We start from the raw sequence: 17,249 nt of genomic DNA, 5'->3' as shown, positions 1-17,249 counted from the left end.
AAATAACCCAGAATGGAAATAATTTGACTAAAAATGTCATGGAATTATTATTTTTCGGGATTGTAAAAAACAACAACAAATCTATTTTAATACAACTTGTTTGCGGTTAAAAGCACTAAAATGTAAAATGAGACACTGACACACACTGTATTAATTCACAGTGCCTACACCACAATTTCACCATTACTTTTATGTATTTCCGTATGAACACCAAGGATAAAATAACACAGGATTATACAATTGAGAACCATTGCGCATCGCAATAGGCAAGGAACTCGAAGAAAACAGCCGTTCAACTGAGATCAAGACAAGACATAAAAGAGAGCAATGAACACAATAAAGATTTTTGTTCAAACAAGATATTTGTTCTTTTTTGTTAAATAAAGACGGTGTCACTTGACGTAGTCAGTCTAGTTATGCTAAAATAGTAGAAACGCAACCCTCATTGAAATGCAGCGTGTCGGAACAATGTCAAAAAACCGTATTCTCAGGGGGTTACACACATTTTTGACAGGAATAAAAGATTTTTCTCAAGTGAAAAGAATAAAACGTGGCCCAATGTTGCGCCGACATAGAAAAAGTCTGTCTATACTGAAGTTAAGTTGAGAAAAAAAAAAAACTGGAATTTGGCTTTACGAAGAAGGCTTCGGTCGAACGCAAATCTTCCATGCTTTCAAAGTTCTGGTTTTTGTACGTTCGTTTATCATCCGAGATCCTATTACCGCTCAAAATGAAACTAAACTGAATGAAGCGTAGAGGAAATAGTGCGCAGCCATTAATTGAACTAGAAAGATCAGATCTACAAGAGTGGGACCATTTGTGTTTCTTCTATTACATAAATTTAGTCTTTCTTTTTAACCTACAAGGCGTTGACTTAATTTCAAATTTGGTTCAGATAAGGAAAGCAACTACATAACCCAAGCAGTGGAAGTGGGTAAGACCCAAAATTCAGTTGAACTAAAAGAATGACAATATAATAATTTAATATGGTCTTAGGTTTCAGTAACGATGGAGCACTTTCCGATTGACGAGAACGATGAGCATTAATTAGAGTAAGAGCGGGTCTGGGGGAAAGTATTTTTCATTTGTAAAATAACTGTTGCCGCTCAGTCATAGAATACGTTACAGTAACGAGTGGAAAGCCTAATGAGATTAGCATAGGAGATAATTGAGATTAAAGCGAAAGTGAGAATTCTTCATTTGAATCTACTCGATAGTTGTTTTTCTTTAAGGAAGCGCAAGAATAATAATGATAAAAAAAGAGGCCATTGGGGTTCAACATGCACGAAGTCGCAAATTCTGTTCCTGTCTCAATAATTCTGATCGAAATTCTGCTATAGTTTTGATGCGGGTGTACGACCCTTGCTACTACAGCTATCCAACAAGAGGTTAGGAAATATGGAAAATAAGGGAAGCATTTTGTTATGATGCGGTTCAATAAGTAATGGTAATTAAAATCCTAGTTTGTCACAAAATACTTTACTGTTCAAGCCATGAGTGAAGCTGAATGTGATATACCAGTCGTTACTTGCAAAACGTCACAATATTCACGCACAAGATTCGCAATTTGAAAAGCCTAGTTAAAATTCAAATCGTTGGTTAAAGGAATAATTGTAAATGAAAGCAACTGAATTAAAATTTACCTGATGGGTGTTCAGAATGACTTTACTAGGCTTTGAATCAGTTCCCGTTATAACCATAAGACAATTTAGAGTTGGGCTGACGCTAATCAACGTCGAATAATCATAATTGCAAAGGATATGGCGCGTTCGATGCTCCAGAAGGTGTAATCCTCGTTGATCGATAGCAAGCCACAATGCTTTAGGCCAGTTTGATGTGAAAGATTGCTTCAAAGTACATTAAGGGGGATATAAAAATATATATGGTTAATAATTTGAATATTAATGAAATACGTAAATCATAAAAAAAAAATAAAAATTTTGAAAAAATAAAAACCAACAACAATAAATAATCAATCTCCTCGGCGATATTTTCCGAGATATTTTGAATTCAAGTTAAATCCTAATGTAAAATGCAGTTCTAAATACAAGCAATCTCACCATAACATCATAGAAGGTTGCTTTGTGTAGGGGCCAACTTTGTATTATGTTGAAAAAAGCCTATTATTTCGGAAGAAAAAACTGTTAGTAACCATTATGTAAGATACGTAGCTCAAATGAACAAACCTGTTTTGCTTCCTGAGGAGTCATGCCAAATAGAGACTGGTGGTGAAGGGCCACCACTTCAGTTCCAATCAAAGGTAAAATCCGAGGAGGGAGACAATGCTGAATGACAGCTCCATAGTTCAATTGGGGACTAGGGCAATAGTCGCCCAGTTCAATTTGCGCTCGCAGTGAACAAATCATTATCTATATACAAGGTAAAAACAAGAAAATTATGATGTTTCGGGTTATGTAAATATACATATCAACATAAACATAGTTTACTAATGAAAATAAATCAATAAATAAAAAAATATACTAACAGCTTCCATCTCAGTCACAGGAAAGCGATCGACGCGAATGGAGTGTAACATTTGGAAATAAAGAAGTTCCTTTTCCACTGGATCTCCTAAATTTATGTACTGATCCAAAAATAAATGTTTTTTGAAAAGAAATGCATGATGCTGTTGAGGATGTTGCTGGGCGCCTGAGTTTCTGCTTAATAAAAAACAAATTAAGTTAAGGGAACAAAGTTCTCTCGTTATCTTAATAATAAATTCCGTTACAGGTAATATAAATTTGAATTTGTCATAAAAAGCCAAATTTTGTCTGAAAACTTATTAAGGAACACCGCAAATAAAAAACATTTAGCCTATCACGTTACTAATCTGCTAATAAATAAAATTTATTTTAAGACCTACCTGTATCTTTCCCATTTCCCCATGACGTCAGTTAATTTTTCGTCAGACACCATGCTGCGTTCTACATCGCCGAGAACTTCATACAAGGCAAATCCTTGGGATGTACTTCGCAGGCCTATGCGACTTTTTATTATCTCAATAACATCATTAGCAGTTGCCGTTGGCTCAAATTCAACTGCATGGAAAGCACCTAAAAAGTAATGTATAGTGGCAATCAGGACTGAAAATATTCTATGTTGAATTGAGAAGTGACAGTACCATCCATAAGATATATTCTGGCGTAGATTAATCTTCGACTGACTGTACACAAAATTTCTTGCGACGACGGAGACCACTGACGTCTACGACTGTTCATGGTTTTGTATAGACACTATCAAATGAAAATAACAAAAAAAAAAAAAAAATTTTATAGAAAACTCAAATTATGAAAATTAATGATTAGAAAAAACCAACCTTTTCGGCAAAACGAGCAAATTTTCCTTCTTCGGACGTGACATCAGCCGAACATAACTTTAGGTGAGCGATGAGATATTTACGAATAATTTTATCATGCGGCAACGCTATAGAACACATCAAAGTCAGCAGAGCCCAATGACGAAGGTTGACACGTGAATTCGCTTCCGGGTGATCTGTTGTCTGTTTGATCAGCTGCAAGAATAGTTCGTTGAACAAACATTCCTTCTTCATGCTGCGTTCCAATAAGGTCTGGGCAAGTGGAATCAATTCTTCTTCACTACCCGGATGACCATCTTCTGGCTGTAATAACCCAGAATAGGAGAGCACCAAACGAAAATTATCCACAGCAGCTTTGTCATCCAGTTCCGTAAATTTGATAAGTGACTGAGCCAGTGGATACCGAGTGAAAGCCCACTCTGCATGGCTAAATCCTTTGTAGTTTTCACCGCAAGAGCTGGACGAAATTGCTCGCAGCTTATCGATTTTCGTTTTATTTAAACGTCGTAGAGTTGAGCGTAAGAATCGTCCCATGTCATCGATCGGTTTACGCAAAATGCCACTGTCCACCAGAAGCTTCCGACAATTGATAACGTTTTGAAAACGGCGTAGTCGGTCCTCACTAGTAACCGGCTTCAGTTTCTTCTTCGGGCGATCTAAATCCGTTAACCAATAAGATAATGCCGGGCAGTAACTGACGATGAGTGAGGCGATTTCTTCCTTTTCTTTAGTTTCGAAAACTAGACACTTGTGGGCATCTGAAAGCGATTGTAGAAGTGTCAGAGTAAGAAAGTCATCACTGGGATCAATCAAGATGGATTCAATGTCGGCGTAGCGGTATTCGTACATGACGAATTTGTCATCTGGTTTTATCAAGGCTACTCCATCGCAGTTCACGCCCTAATTACCGAAACATGAACGTTTGAATTAGTACCATAGACTACACAAATAACAGGAGACACATACCAAAATTAATTTGTTTCCATAAGCCCAATAGCCGCGATAGGTGACTGAAAACTGCGTAACGCCATACAACGGAAAATGCATCACACACGAAAGATCTGTGACAAATTTGAAGGGGAAACAAAAAAACCTTAATTAGTGAAAATATGTCGTTTTTTAAGAGAGAACAGAAGGTAATCGTTTTCTAGAGACGTTAGTGTATAGTCTCAGCAATTTTTTCTCTGATGTATACTGTTTAATTTACTAGCAGTAAATTGATGAATTACGTTTATGGAAATGATTATGGAATCTACAAATTTGTTTGCTAAAAAAATTCAAGAATAATAAAACATTTTTTACTTACACCAAACACGTGCTATTAGTTCGGATTTGCCGGTTCCATATTGAACATGTGCGTGACTTAACAACTGATGCCATTCTTCTCGCTGTTTTTGGGCAATGACTCGGTGGGGAAGATAAACTTCCAATTTATCATAGGTTTCTTCTTTTCCTAAAAATCAGAAATAAATTGAACGAGCATGAATTAATCAAAAGGGAAAAAATAATTGCTCGATTTCGCCAATATCTTACTTGAATCAGGGTCCCCAAGGATAACTTGAAGTTGAAGACCGGCGAGCTGTAGCGAAACTTTATCATTGATAGGGAATTCATCTAATTCGACGACAGAATAAACAGCTTGTCCATAAAGCAAGGCGATTTCCATGGGATCTTCAGAAAGTTCACGAGATCCACGGAAGAGTCGGCGATAGAAATAAAAGCGATTCTCCGGAGTTGAGGCTGGCGAAACGACCTTCAAACCACGAGTACTTCCACTGCCGCTTGTGGTGACTGAGCTTCTGCCCGCTGTGTTGAGAAATATTTGAACGGTGTTAGCGGGAGGTCTCAGTTGATAAAAAAACGAAACAATAGTTACAATGGTGTGATGGCGAAGATTCTTGTTTAGTCTCCCAAGCAGTGAGCACATCACAGACGAACTCGTGGGCTTTAATATGAGAGAATCTACCGTGTGCAGGACCCTATCAGAGTAAAAAAAAAGAAATTAGTCAACTCTTGCCAACATTTCGGACAAGTATTAATCAACCTGATAAAGCGCCCATCCGTCATTCGCATTTAATCCCAAACTTTCAGAAATGCGTTGCACTATGTCACCGGCAGTGTCCAACGGGGCTAGTAAAAACAACCGTCGATTATGTTCATATATATTAAACTGGAATTCCAAATAGTATAAATTCGATTATTAAAAAAAACAAAAAACAACTTACAGATGTCTAGGGCTCTGCTTTTCCCGTCTAAAAAATAGATTCGGCAAACGACGGATCCCAACCGACGAATCGCTTCCACCTCACGGGAAGATGGCGGCTGAAATGTTTAAGGAAAAAAAGAATTACAATCGTAGCCAATTACGAATTTTAAAAATGTCGACTGTGCTGCACACAGCCAAGTATGAGTGAGAATGAGAAAGTTTATGTGGATTAATAGCTTTTATGATCAATTATAACAGTTGTTTACAAAAAAAAAAAAAAAAAATAAAAATATCGGGAAGCTTCTTATTAGAACTTTCTGTCATTCTTTGTAGACACGAATTGAATGATGAATGTAAAGATTAAAAAAAAAAATAACTTAAAAAAAAAAAAAAAACTACCATTTTTCGATCGGCAATTCTAGAAGATCGTAGGCGTTCTCCACACCAGTACACGAATGGATAATGCCTGGTGGATGTCAGCACGCTATTCTTTCGAATGAAACTGTCGACGTATTTGTGTAACATTTTGCTAGGAACAAACGCGACAACGCAGAAAGCCAATAAAATCCAAATCTGAATTATAGAAAAATAAAAATTACAACGTAATCCGTAACCAAAAAACGTATCGGTGATATACTTTTTCACACATATCAGGCGAAGGATTATTGGTAGACTGCCGCATACCTGGAGACAAGTTATGAAAATAATCATAACATTTAGCATCTTTAAACTTTGCCGTTTAAAGAAAAAAAAGAATTATATTCGTATATTCTTACACATGACATATAGCTCATCTCGTAGATCATCTCGCTCCAAACCATGACCAATGACCGTGTTCAGGAATGTTTCTTCTTCTTCATACTTCATCTCGCTTTTCATATATCTTAATAAATTTAAATTCGTTAGTAATCTTAAAAATTACACAATTTTTCGAAAAAGGCAACAGAGCAATAATGATTTATAGGAGAAGTTAAAAACGCTCAATACCTGCACAAATCCTTGAAAATGTCGCAAGCGACTAATATACTATCATGGTCATAAAGTACGAGGTGAGAAGTGGGTATGTAGTTGAATTTTGTAAACACAACCATTTCTTCCTTTGAAATAGTGATCGTCTCTCCAGGTTTCTTATTTCTATTCAAATGGGAAAGAATGAATGTCAACGAGAATTATTAAAACAGCAAGCGCATTAGTTTTGATTCGATTATAAAATTACTTTTTAAGAGTAGATCCGAGATTAACTTCTGAAATATACTCGTGCACGTTGAAATTTTTCTCGGCGTATTCAATCAATTCATGTAGTTCATTTGCCTAAAAAACAACGTTCCAAGCCAATCGCCTTTAGTTACTACAAAGGCAACCAACTCAAAACAAATCAAATATTTATTGTCTGCGGAATGATTGCTTACCTGATTGGCAGCAGATTGAATGTCTTCTTCCAACTCGTGAAGTTTTCGAGCAATCCTTAGCTTCCGTCTCACTTCACGGTTCTCCCTATTCGGCTTCCAGAGATCAGAAAGTGTGGCGGGATTAGTTTCACTTTCTTGTAATTTTTCACTCTATTGATTTTTGATGGAAATTTTGGTTAAATGACACATTTTCCCCTTTCAACAATAATACCTCGCCAAAACCAGCATGAAATCGAGGCTGAATAGCTTCATAGATTGGTTCATCTTGATGAACAGTAGGTGGTGGTGGAGGTCTTTCCGTTGGTTCCGGTAGAGACGGAAAACCAAATGGTAGAATTGAATCTGAAATTGAAGATTCAGGAGATTCTAGCATTGGAGGAGGAGACGGCAATGGAAGTTCTTCGTAATCCTTAGAAACTTCTTCGGTTTGTTCCATGCTCCTAAAACCAAATGAAAGAAACAACAATATAGTTCATGTGTGCAAAGGGACTCAAAAGTTATTACTCCAAGTACTCTCTTTCTCGAGAAACAAGTTGGATTTCTTCATCAAAGCCAGAGGCTAATTCTGTCATTTGATTTTCTATTTCCTCAAGCATGGCATTCTTGCCTCCGTCAGCATGCACTTCCGACAAAAACGCGAATAGGTTGTCCAGGTCCACATTATCAGCAACTGCGTTAGCTAACGGATCTTCAAGCGGGTTATTGGAACACGCTGCAGAAAATTTGGAGTTCAATTGGACAGTAAAATGCGACAAGGCGTGGAGATCATTCTTCGTCGGGCGAATCGGCGTGTGGCTATTGCTCTCGTCAGCAGAACTCTGAGATTGCAGACCAGTGTTATCCTTTCAATAATAACAAATATATTTGGTTAATAACAAAGGAAAATGAACAAACAATGTTGGAAACTAGCGCTATTTCTTTTATGCCGCTGCTTTTCTCAAACAATCCTACTATTACCTCACTTACAAAAATCAATAAAGAAATATATTACCTGGTCACTAATTGACGAAACTTCTTCTAAAGTCTCGGCAGCTTCCATTTCTTGAGCAGCAATTTTATCTCTTTCTCGTTGCTTCGCTTCAATTTCCTCAACTCGACGCATTTCCCTCAATGCCATTGCTACTTCGCGAGCAAACATACCGCGCAAATGACTCTGAATGACAATCGCTGCTCGGCGTCGTTGTATGAATTTCAAACGAAGTTGCCACCCTTTAAATGCATGCTGTAGCACTAATGCAGCATTTCTCTTATTTAAATAACAACGACGAACTACGAATCTTCTCCAATGCGATTGCAATAAAATGGCGGATCGATTCAGAGTGTAGATTCGAGAGGATTCCAATGGTTCATAAACCTGCAATCGGAGGAAGACTTTTCTTTTTCCCACCTAAAACAAAAAATAATAACAAGAAAAAGATAATGGCCAGTGAAAAATAACAATACCAAGTTTCATACCTGCCACTGGTCGGTAGGGTATTTTAGGTATTTTAAAATCGAGTGAACTATATCCTTGGCACCGCTTCCGACGGGAAAGTGGGTTCCTTTACAAAGGCACTTGTACGAGGAAATGAACGAGTCAAAATCTATATGGACGGGGTATCCCTCTCTACGTATTCTAATTAAATCGAGCATGCCTAAAAATATTAAATTACAGAAATTGGTCTGATGATATTTTTAAATGAAAGTAATACCCAAGTAACGAAGCTGATCCAAGACCATTGGTTCATGGAAAGTATTGGCAAGTTTACCCGTGTTCGGCTTTATACACCGTACGTACCTATGCCACACACACAATGAGTTATTTCAAATTCTTGGGTCAAAATGACATTTCCTTTTTAGCTAAATTCAACATCTTTACAAACATCTAGACATATTCAGTTATTCACCAAGGGTTAGTCGACTGGAGTGATTGTACAAGTTGAGTTAACTGAATGCGAAAGGTATCACTCTTTGTTGGTTTGGCTTTATTTGTTCCACGAGCGACAGTGTTGGTCCCACAAATGGCCTTGGACTGGGTTAGCGATTCCTATGTACAGATATATAAAATATTACCCGCAATTGCCAATACCAAAATTTGTGACTGGGCAGTCAACATTATTCTGAAATTAATGAAAGCAGGAAAAATTGGAACGGTGTTTCCATATGCAATCAAAGGGCTCGAATTTAAGGCTTTTAGAATACAACCGAGAATGAAACTGCGATTTCATTGGGAACTAACTAAAAGTATTATGATTGCGACAATTACATACCTGGTTGGGCAAACTTGTGAATTCCCGAACAAGAGCTTTCTGCGAGTTAGTTAGGAGATCCAGAAATACTTCTTGATGAACATCACGGTTCTTGTCCACGAAACCCGAAACATTGTACATTACCGCTCCCGCGTAATGTCGTATTCCAAATACTTCTTCCCATTTTCTCCTATCGTCGCCTAAGAAATCCAAGCATTTAAATATAAGAACTTATTAAATGATTCCAAAAGAAGTTCGTGAAACCTTTTATGTAGTAAGCATGATTTTCAAATTCAGCATGGAGATTCGTTATATACGACAGGTCGCCTGCAAAAAAAAACAAAAAACAAAAACAAAAAACAAAAAAAAAATATGTTAATTTAGTATTTTTTCTTTCTTTCTTTAAAGCAGGCAAGATAAGAACTTACATCCTTTAGGCATATGGCACTGTTCAGAGAGTAGCTTGAGGATGCAAAGAGGAGGCTTTTCGATAAGCTCAACACATTGTGAGTTGTCGGTAAATTGAATATGAGAAAATTGAATTTCTTCTGTTGAATAGAGTTCTTGTTCAAGAGCGAAAACATAATGATTGAAAAAACGATGGAGTTTTTCGTTTGTGTAATTGATACACAGCTGCTCGAAAGAATTTTGCTCGAAGTTTTCGAAACCGAAAATATCTAAAATTCCCAAGAAACGATTAGTGTTTTCTCCAGGACTAGTGCAGCGATTGATGTGGTGTAATAGCCAAGAAAAGGTTCGAGAATATAAAACACGAGCCATTGCATGTCTATTTTCCCGCGCCTATAAAATTGTTAACATTTGTTTTTATTTTAACAAAATTAAGTACATTATGTACGAGTATGAAACCAACCTCGTGAAGCCGCAAAGGTATTTCAGTGACATTTCCACGAACGTTGATTTGGCGCAGAATGAGAACTTCTTTGAGTTTAAATTGCTCTTCAGAACTCAGTCCCAGCAACTTTCCGATAATGGCAACAATCTCTTCGTCTTCCGCGAGCAATTCACATTTCTCTCCGTCTATATCCTAAAAAAGAAAAAATTACAAATTAGTAGCGAGGCCAAAAGGAAGTAAAGAAACAAAAAACCTGAGCAACAAAATAAAAGGCAAAAGTCTAAATTATGAGATAACAACAGCATCCAGTAAATAGTTACCTTAAAACGGAGGTTTCCAAGCCACAAAATTCCAGCCACAACAGAAAATATGCTTTCTGTATCTTCGGTGGTAACCTGAAGAACATTGAGCGCTAAACGAAGTCCATCAAATTTTTTAGAATCATCAACTCCATTTATGCTTGCACATCCACTTTGATTAACATATTCATAGTGATTCCAAGATTTCAGCATCCAAAGATTGGACAACTCTTTATCGTGCTATAAAATTACGAAATATTAATTTTCCAAACATAAAATTACACAATCCACATAAAAAGATTTTATTTTTTACCTGGGCAGCAGCAAGCAGCTGATAAAAAACATGGTAATTGCGTTCCCCTTTACTTTATTACAACAAAAAAATAATAATGGATTAGAAAGTACAATAATCTTTAGTTTAAATTTTGAAATATAACATCCCATCTATTTCTTGAATGTATTGGTTCAACTAACCTTTGAACCGTAATTCGTGATAATTCCAGTAGGTAATCTTGAATGATGCATCCACTGATTTTGACTTGAGCGTCAAAGCAAACTTGCATGAACTTTCCAAAACGTGAAGAATTGTCATTACGTACAGTTTTCGCATTTCCTTTAAATAACGTATTAAAATGAAAATAATAAAAAAAGGAACTTAAGTTTAAATGTCTAACCAAATGCTTCAAGGATAGTATTGGCTTCAATAATTTGATGTTGAACCCATGTGCTGATATTAGAAGTAACTGAACACAAGTAATTCAGCACGAATTTGGCAGTTTCAGTTTTTCCAGCTCCACTTTCACCACTGATAACCACAGATTGATTAACACCCTTATGCTGGAATGATGTAAATGCTGATTCTGTTAAAAGGTACACATGGGGTTCCCTGTTAACTAGTTCATGTTTTTTCTGGTATCGTTCCACATAATCCTTTGATAAAAAATATTTTTTTGTGATTAATATTATTGATACAATATTTCTTTTTATAAATTACTAATCCATAAATTGGTAGGTCTTTATATGGATTTACAGCAATCAAAATGGTGCCTGCACAGGTCTAAAGAAAAAGGGAAAAACAAAGTTATCACATTGATTTATTAAGCTGTGATTGCTTAATTACATAAATTTCGTCTCTTTTGTATCGAGTGCTGAGGGTTAGGTTGATGCCTCTCTCATCAATATTTGATATTAAAGTTAAATCTGAAACACCATCCTCAGGGTGTGCACCTGTAAAAGTGTTGGAAAAAAAGTTTATTTCATTTTCTAGAGGTTCCTATACTAACAGAACTGTAGCAGGACTGTTATGTTCTAAATATGTCACTATGTTAACACAAATAATTTAGATATTTCCATCACTTGTGGAAGTACAAGTGCATAAAAAATCCTATTTAATAATAAATAAAAAAAAAAACCTTTTTCATTTAGAGGAGCCATGAAAGAATAAAGGATTAAATGATACTGAAAAAAAGTAGGTGCTATGTTCTAAAAGTTCACAGATAATTACTGTAAGCAAGTTTTTCTTTTGGCTTTATCTACATAGATATGAGCCAGGAAACCAAAATGCATTTCCTGGGGAAAAATAAAAAAATTATCAGCAAAACACAATCTTCCTTACCATTAATTATGCACCCTGGTGACTTTTCCATGATTTTTGGTTTGATCGGATATCATAGAATTGGCATACTATTCTATTGTTTGACACTATGCATTTTCTTAATAATTTTTTATATAACAGTGACGCGCAATTTTTTTATTTTCTCGCTGATTTGATTCACTGAAACAACAAAACCATATTAGAAAGAAACATAAGACGGAAGCAGACGAAATTCAAAAACGCCATCGGCTTATGAATAATAAAAAAAATTTAACGCGCTGTAATTTTATCAAGACAAAATTTTGACTTTGACAAGTAAGTCAACTAGTCGAGTCGAGACTCAAAAGTAGAACTTGTCTATATGTTTAAGGCCGAAGAACTAGCAAACTGGGTAACAAAAAAACCTAAATTGAACAGACATAAACGAGCAAACGACGATTGGAAGTTGTTTGAAAAACCATTTTATTGCAATTTCTTGTTACTTGTTATTAACTTTGTTAACATTAATAAGAAAAAGAGCTAACAGGAATTAGATTTTTGAAAAATGTTCCTCAATTTTCGCCCCCAACTCCTCATCAACATAGCGCATTAAAATCTTAAAGTTATCGCTAGATGGCTTTTGAATGAAGTCGGCGCAGGATTTCTGAGCAACCGTACTGACGGCACGTCAGGCCATGTATATCTAGTCAAAGAAGTTGCTTGGTTTGCTTCCCGACTTCAACCTCACACGTTGCGAGCCTCCATTTGACTCACTTTCCCTTCAGTTGTCCTTTTGGTTTGACAGAGTTTCACGATGGCCGCCAATATCACTGACACTACAGCTGCGGCGTTTGTTTATTCTTATCTCCAAGAAAAGGACCCCAATTACGCTGAAACATTCAAGAAAAAGACAAACGCAGTAAGTTTTCAGTAGTTTTTCCTTTAACACGTGGTTGGCGTAGTCAGTTGCAGATGCTTCATCCTCGTTATGGAGAACCACGTGGTCTTTCAAGTCGAGTTTCCAGAGCGCGTCACTTATTTCCTTTATGGATTGACTTTTTTCTTGTGTTTCGTGTTGTCGATTTTTGTGTAAGGACGCCGTCTTAAGTTTTTTCTTTTTATGTAGCCGGTTCTTCTGAAAGGATCCCCATCTTTAAAGGATGTCATTGACCATTTCCAAAAGTTAGAAAATTTTGTTTAAATTAATGTTTTATGTAGTTTACAATAAGCATTGTATTTAGGACTTCCCCACTGAAGAGAAGAATTTCGCTTGACAATGCATCAGCTGCAAAAAAATCAAAAGTTGAAAGCAGTGACAGTGAGTCTGGTATGTTGTATGACAGAATTTCCATTAAAATTGTCAACATTGTTAATGCTTTTATTCTAAGTGCCGCACAGTGGTTTTTAAGTAATTCTATTTGTTGATATTAGATTCAGGGATGGATGAAACAAAGCCAGTTGAAGTACCTAGCAATGGTGTTTCACACAAAATGAATATCACAGCTAAACCTGCCTCAAGTGGTTCGTCAGATGATAGTGATTCAACTGATGATGAAGCCCCTGTTACCAAAGTTACACCTTTAAAAGCCCCGAACAAGCCTCAGACACCTGCTGCTAGAGCTGCTGCTGCACAGAAAAAATCTGACTCTAGTTCTTCAGATTCAGACTCAAGTGAAGATGTATGTTTAGATAATACTATTTATTTAATTTAAAAACAAGGATTTTATTTACTTTTGTATTAGGAAGCTCCAAAGCCTGTTAATGGTACACAAACATCTGCTAAGCCAGTACTTAAAAAAGCTGAATCGTCATCTTCAGAAGAGTCTGACAGTGAAGAGGAGACAAAGCCTGTGCAGATCACTAAACCCATTATTAAAACACAGCCTGTTTTAATAAAAAAAATTGAAAAGGAATCCAGTTCTGAGGAGTCTGATAGTTCAGAAGAGGAGTCCAAGCCTGTCGTCAATTTATCAAAGCAAGTTGTCAAGCCTGTTGTCAAAGAAGATAGTAGTTCTGATGAATCTGATAGCTCTGAAGACGAGACACCATCTGCCAAACCAACAGTTGCTGTTAAGGCGGCTGTTGCTAAAGCAAACCTTAAGAAAGAAGAAAGTTCGGAAGAGTCCGATAGCTCTGAAGATGAAAAGATTGTTGCTGCTTCAAAAGTTACGCCTGCTAAGGCCCCGGCTAAAGTTGTAACTAAACAGGAGAGTAGTTCAGAGGAATCGTCGGACAGTTCTGAAGACGAAAAACCAGCTCCCAAATCGACTCCACTTCGCGCAGCAACTAAGGCTCCAGCAAAAGTGGAGAGTTCCGAAGATTCCGATAGTTCAGACGAAGAAATTAAACCCACCGTTGCTTCCAAACCAACTGTCGCTTCCAAACCTGGAAACGCTAATGAGTCGGATTCAAGTTCGGAGGAGTCGAGTGATGAAGAGCCAGCGCCAGTAAAAGCCACTCCATCTAAGTCTGTTGTTTCTAAAGATGCCGACAGCAGTGAAGATTCGGAGGAGAGTTCTGACGAAGAAACTACACCTACGAAAACAAAACAGAATTTGTCGATGGGTGCGGGAAATGACAGTTCACAGAAACAAGTAAGATGCCTATCGTGTCACACAGTTAAGAAATGTCGATGTTTAGTTCTTTTACTTTTAGAAGCCACAGAATTCTACTCCTAATTCGGCAAATACACCGGGAAAGGTAAGGATATTGGTATTACCCTTTCATGCCATATTGTATTGTACTGTACTAATGGACTTGCGCTGAACAGAATGGTAGTTTTGCTGCTTCCACTACTCCCAACGACTCGAAAAAAGATTTCAATGGTGGGAGCGCACGTCGAACCGTAAGTAATGCATGTGCTGGGAATTGTTTGTGTTAGCTAATCAACATTTTGCCCCATAGCCCAACACTCCATTCCGGCGTGTGCGAGAAGAAGAAATTGAAATTGACCAGAAATTTGTCGATAATTCATTTACTGCAAAGGTAACTTTTCACTTTAGTGTGTGGTATAATCGTTACACCCCGAGGAGAAAGCGATTCCCTTCTGCGCAGCAAGCCGTTCGTCTGTTGGCATTTACTAATGAATGAATTGTTTTCCAGTGTAGATCACGACGTCAGTAGTCATTTGTGCCGTGCCACAATTTCGTTTGTTTAATTCTTTCTTGTAAACCCAATTTATTGACGGCTTGTTTTGCGCAGGAGGAAGAGGCCGATGGTGAAGATACTGACGTAGCAGCGAGACCTGGATTTGGATTTCAAAGGGGAGGTGGACAGAATGGGTTCGGCAATAGGGGAAGAGGTTTCGGCGATCGCGGAGGATTTGGTGATCGTGGCGGATTCAACCGAGGCCGCGGATTTGGTGGTCGGGGCGGATTTTCCAGAAACGGAGATGGAGAGCAGGGAGACGGTTCCAGCGAGAACAGAACTCCAGGAAGGGGAGGGTATGGCGGATCTAATCGAGGCGATTCTGAAGGTGGTTTTAGGGGTGGACGTGGGGGATTTTCCAGGCCAGAAGGAGGTGGTGATGGAGGATTCAGAGGGGGTTTTCGAGGCGGATTTCGGGGTGGTGATAGAGGACGTGGCGGTGGTGATAGAGGACGCGGTGGTTTCCGAGGTGGTAGGGGTTTTGGCAACAGAGGTTCTTCAGGGCCTTCAATTCAAGCAGACTCCTCGGGGACTGGTTTAAACAAGAAAATGGTGTTTGAATAGTAGTTAAAATGTGTTGCAAATTTCAGGTAAATTCGTTGTGTACTCGCAACTTTTTATTGATAAATATTCATTGTTTCTTTTTTTAAATTTATTTACAGAGAGGTGCGTCGGGTTCGTGGGGAGAGCGTGCCAACCTTGATTTAATACACACCAAGGGAAAAAGTTTTCGACATGAAAAGACAAAAAAAAAGCGAGGAAGTTACAGGGGAGGAGCCATTTCATTCGAAGTGAACTCGATTCGTTTTGACGACTAAATTCTTGATGCATTGTTTTCATACCCGTTTTAATTTCATCGATTCATTTTCCCGACAAATTTGTAGTTTGTCATTGTCAAAATATTACATAGCTTGACACCTGAAACATGCCTTTTCAAAATTTTATTGCGTCTATGATCTATTGTGTCGTGCCATTGGGTGTGGTTCCACGCTTCAGATTACTGCACATATGACTATTCTTTACTATTAGCGAAATAGTACAGATCATAGAATTACGTGTAATGAATCACGTGTATGATGAGTAGAATATTAAAATAGTAAAAATTTGATAAAGAATTCGAGATTTTTAATTATGTACCTTAAACTCGCGTCTTTGTCACAAACCCAAGAATTTTACATAATAGATAATACCGCGCATAGCGCACTTTTTCAACAGTGTTTCAAAAGTTTCGCAAATTTCGATATCATACAAGAAAAAATTATAAACATCTCTCGATCTCTGTCTCAATAATCCTGTATGTTGATATCGTGGTAATATTATGATCAATTAGATTTCATAATGATTACATATCACGATCTGGATGACTAATAGCCTGCCTCTATCCCATATCGCACCATACCGCAATAGATTCATTTTTATCGAGCTTTTTTTTTAAATTATGATTATTTGATTATTTGATTACGTGTAAGGTCACATTTCAATTTTCGTGTTTTTGGTTTTTTTAATGCGTAAATTTCTTCTCAATGTCTCACCAAGAGGGCCATGAATTGGCAGGTGTGTTATTACACTGTTATAATCATCCTTTCAAAAATTTAAACATAATTTGTCATCTTGTTTAAGTTTAACTCAGGATGGATTCTGCTATCTACTGAAGAATTCAACGGTTTCTGGTTGTTGGACTCGGTGCGAAAAAAAAAAAAAGATGTAAAATTAAATCCACGAATGAGTGATCCTTGTTTACAGTGATGTGTAATAAATGCAAATCATGAACTGATTTCGAAATAGCAGAGTGATGAAGGGTGGTGGCGATACGGTATAGGAGGAATGTGGAAAAAGTTAGAAGTGATTCCGTGAATAACGAGTTGGTGGCAGCACGTTATAGGCGATGGTTATAGGAAGAGTGTGAAAAAGCTAGAAGTGCATCCGTGAATAGGGAACCATGCGTAATAACATGAAAATTTTTAGAATTATCGTTTGTTAACTTTTTATTTAACTAAAATCCGGTAGAAATAGTTATACCGATGATAAAAATTTCAAACAGATGAAACTTTTAAAAACTGTATAAAAACAAGGTTGACCAATAAGAAATAAAGAAACATTTCCTATTATAAAGCAGAGTGATAGAGGGTAGTCTCTATCACTCTGTATAAAGTAATTGGAGAAGATATCGTAAATAAAATTTTCCTCAGTGGATAGGACTGCCGGAATAGTAAAATTA

At 37.1% G+C, this 17,249-nt stretch overlaps 2 protein-coding genes across 8 annotated transcripts; one reads left to right on the top strand and one right to left on the bottom strand.

Annotated features, from left to right (window-relative positions):
* Positions 1–175: 175 nt before the first annotated feature.
* Positions 176–12,224, bottom strand: LOC124320674 (myosin-I heavy chain-like). 4 transcript variants are annotated; one of them, XM_046783534.1, is made up of 37 exons: positions 11,927–12,224; positions 11,432–11,538; positions 11,306–11,368; positions 10,986–11,241; positions 10,786–10,924; positions 10,625–10,676; positions 10,333–10,551; positions 10,031–10,204; positions 9,588–9,960; positions 9,424–9,486; positions 9,181–9,359; positions 8,818–8,957; positions 8,623–8,708; positions 8,387–8,565; positions 7,923–8,318; positions 7,436–7,773; positions 7,143–7,371; positions 6,932–7,081; positions 6,739–6,833; positions 6,510–6,656; positions 6,299–6,405; positions 6,160–6,206; positions 5,922–6,095; positions 5,542–5,638; positions 5,361–5,446; positions 5,193–5,295; positions 4,850–5,122; positions 4,623–4,769; positions 4,283–4,377; positions 3,317–4,216; positions 3,122–3,233; positions 2,864–3,053; positions 2,486–2,660; positions 2,187–2,369; positions 2,061–2,120; positions 1,644–1,847; positions 176–1,576 (listed from the first exon to the last, which is right to left on the bottom strand). In XM_046783534.1, exons 1-37 carry the CDS (start codon positions 11,955–11,957, stop codon positions 1,487–1,489), a joined length of 6,459 nt encoding a protein of 2,152 aa, XP_046639490.1. In that variant the 5' UTR covers positions 11,958–12,224; the 3' UTR covers positions 176–1,486. The 4 variants fall into 4 exon arrangements, with proteins under 4 accessions (XP_046639490.1, XP_046639491.1, XP_046639493.1 ...); XM_046783535.1 differs by having other exon boundaries at positions 2,486–2,657; XM_046783537.1 differs by having other exon boundaries at positions 7,445–7,773.
* A 390-nt stretch (positions 12,225–12,614) lies between these two features.
* Positions 12,615–15,955, top strand: LOC124321143 (nucleolar protein dao-5-like). Of its 4 annotated transcripts, XM_046784048.1 has the most exons (10): positions 12,615–12,803; positions 13,011–13,066; positions 13,126–13,211; positions 13,316–13,563; positions 13,627–14,478; positions 14,540–14,584; positions 14,655–14,729; positions 14,789–14,869; positions 15,086–15,621; positions 15,694–15,793. In XM_046784048.1, exons 1-9 carry the CDS (start codon positions 12,699–12,701, stop codon positions 15,593–15,595), a joined length of 2,058 nt encoding a protein of 685 aa, XP_046640004.1. In that variant the 5' UTR covers positions 12,615–12,698; the 3' UTR covers positions 15,596–15,621; positions 15,694–15,793. The 4 variants fall into 4 exon arrangements, with proteins under 4 accessions (XP_046640004.1, XP_046640007.1, XP_046640005.1 ...); XM_046784051.1 differs by lacking the exon at positions 15,086–15,621 and having other exon boundaries at positions 12,616–12,803; positions 15,694–15,955; XM_046784049.1 differs by lacking the exon at positions 14,789–14,869 and having other exon boundaries at positions 12,616–12,803.
* The last annotated feature ends 1,294 nt before the right edge of the window (positions 15,956–17,249 follow it).

Source organism: Daphnia pulicaria, chromosome 1, assembly GCF_021234035.1.
Source record: "Daphnia pulicaria isolate SC F1-1A chromosome 1, SC_F0-13Bv2, whole genome shotgun sequence".
NCBI lineage: Eukaryota > Metazoa > Arthropoda > Branchiopoda > Diplostraca > Daphniidae > Daphnia > Daphnia pulicaria.
Note: the sequence above shows the minus strand (reverse complement) of the source record. Positions and strands in the feature narration are given on the sequence as shown.

Excerpts from the sequence above, each read along its gene's own strand:
- LOC124320674 (XM_046783534.1), bottom strand. The coding sequence starts at position 11,957 with ATGGAAAAGTCACCAGGGTGCATAATTAATG. Across the intron at positions 3,234-3,316 it reads TTGCTCGTTTTGCCGAAAAG|TGTCTATACAAAACCATGAA; the intron begins GTTGGTTTTTTC and ends TTCATTTGATAG. Across the intron at positions 2,370-2,485 it reads CTGTGACTGAGATGGAAGCT|ATAATGATTTGTTCACTGCG; the intron begins GTTAGTATATTT and ends CCTTGTATATAG.
- LOC124321143 (XM_046784048.1), top strand. The coding sequence starts at position 12,699 with ATGGCCGCCAATATCACTGACACTACAGCTGCGGCGTTTGTTTATTCT. Across the intron at positions 13,212-13,315 it reads AAGCAGTGACAGTGAGTCTG|ATTCAGGGATGGATGAAACA; the intron begins GTATGTTGTATG and ends TGTTGATATTAG. Across the intron at positions 13,564-13,626 it reads ATTCAGACTCAAGTGAAGAT|GAAGCTCCAAAGCCTGTTAA; the intron begins GTATGTTTAGAT and ends CTTTTGTATTAG.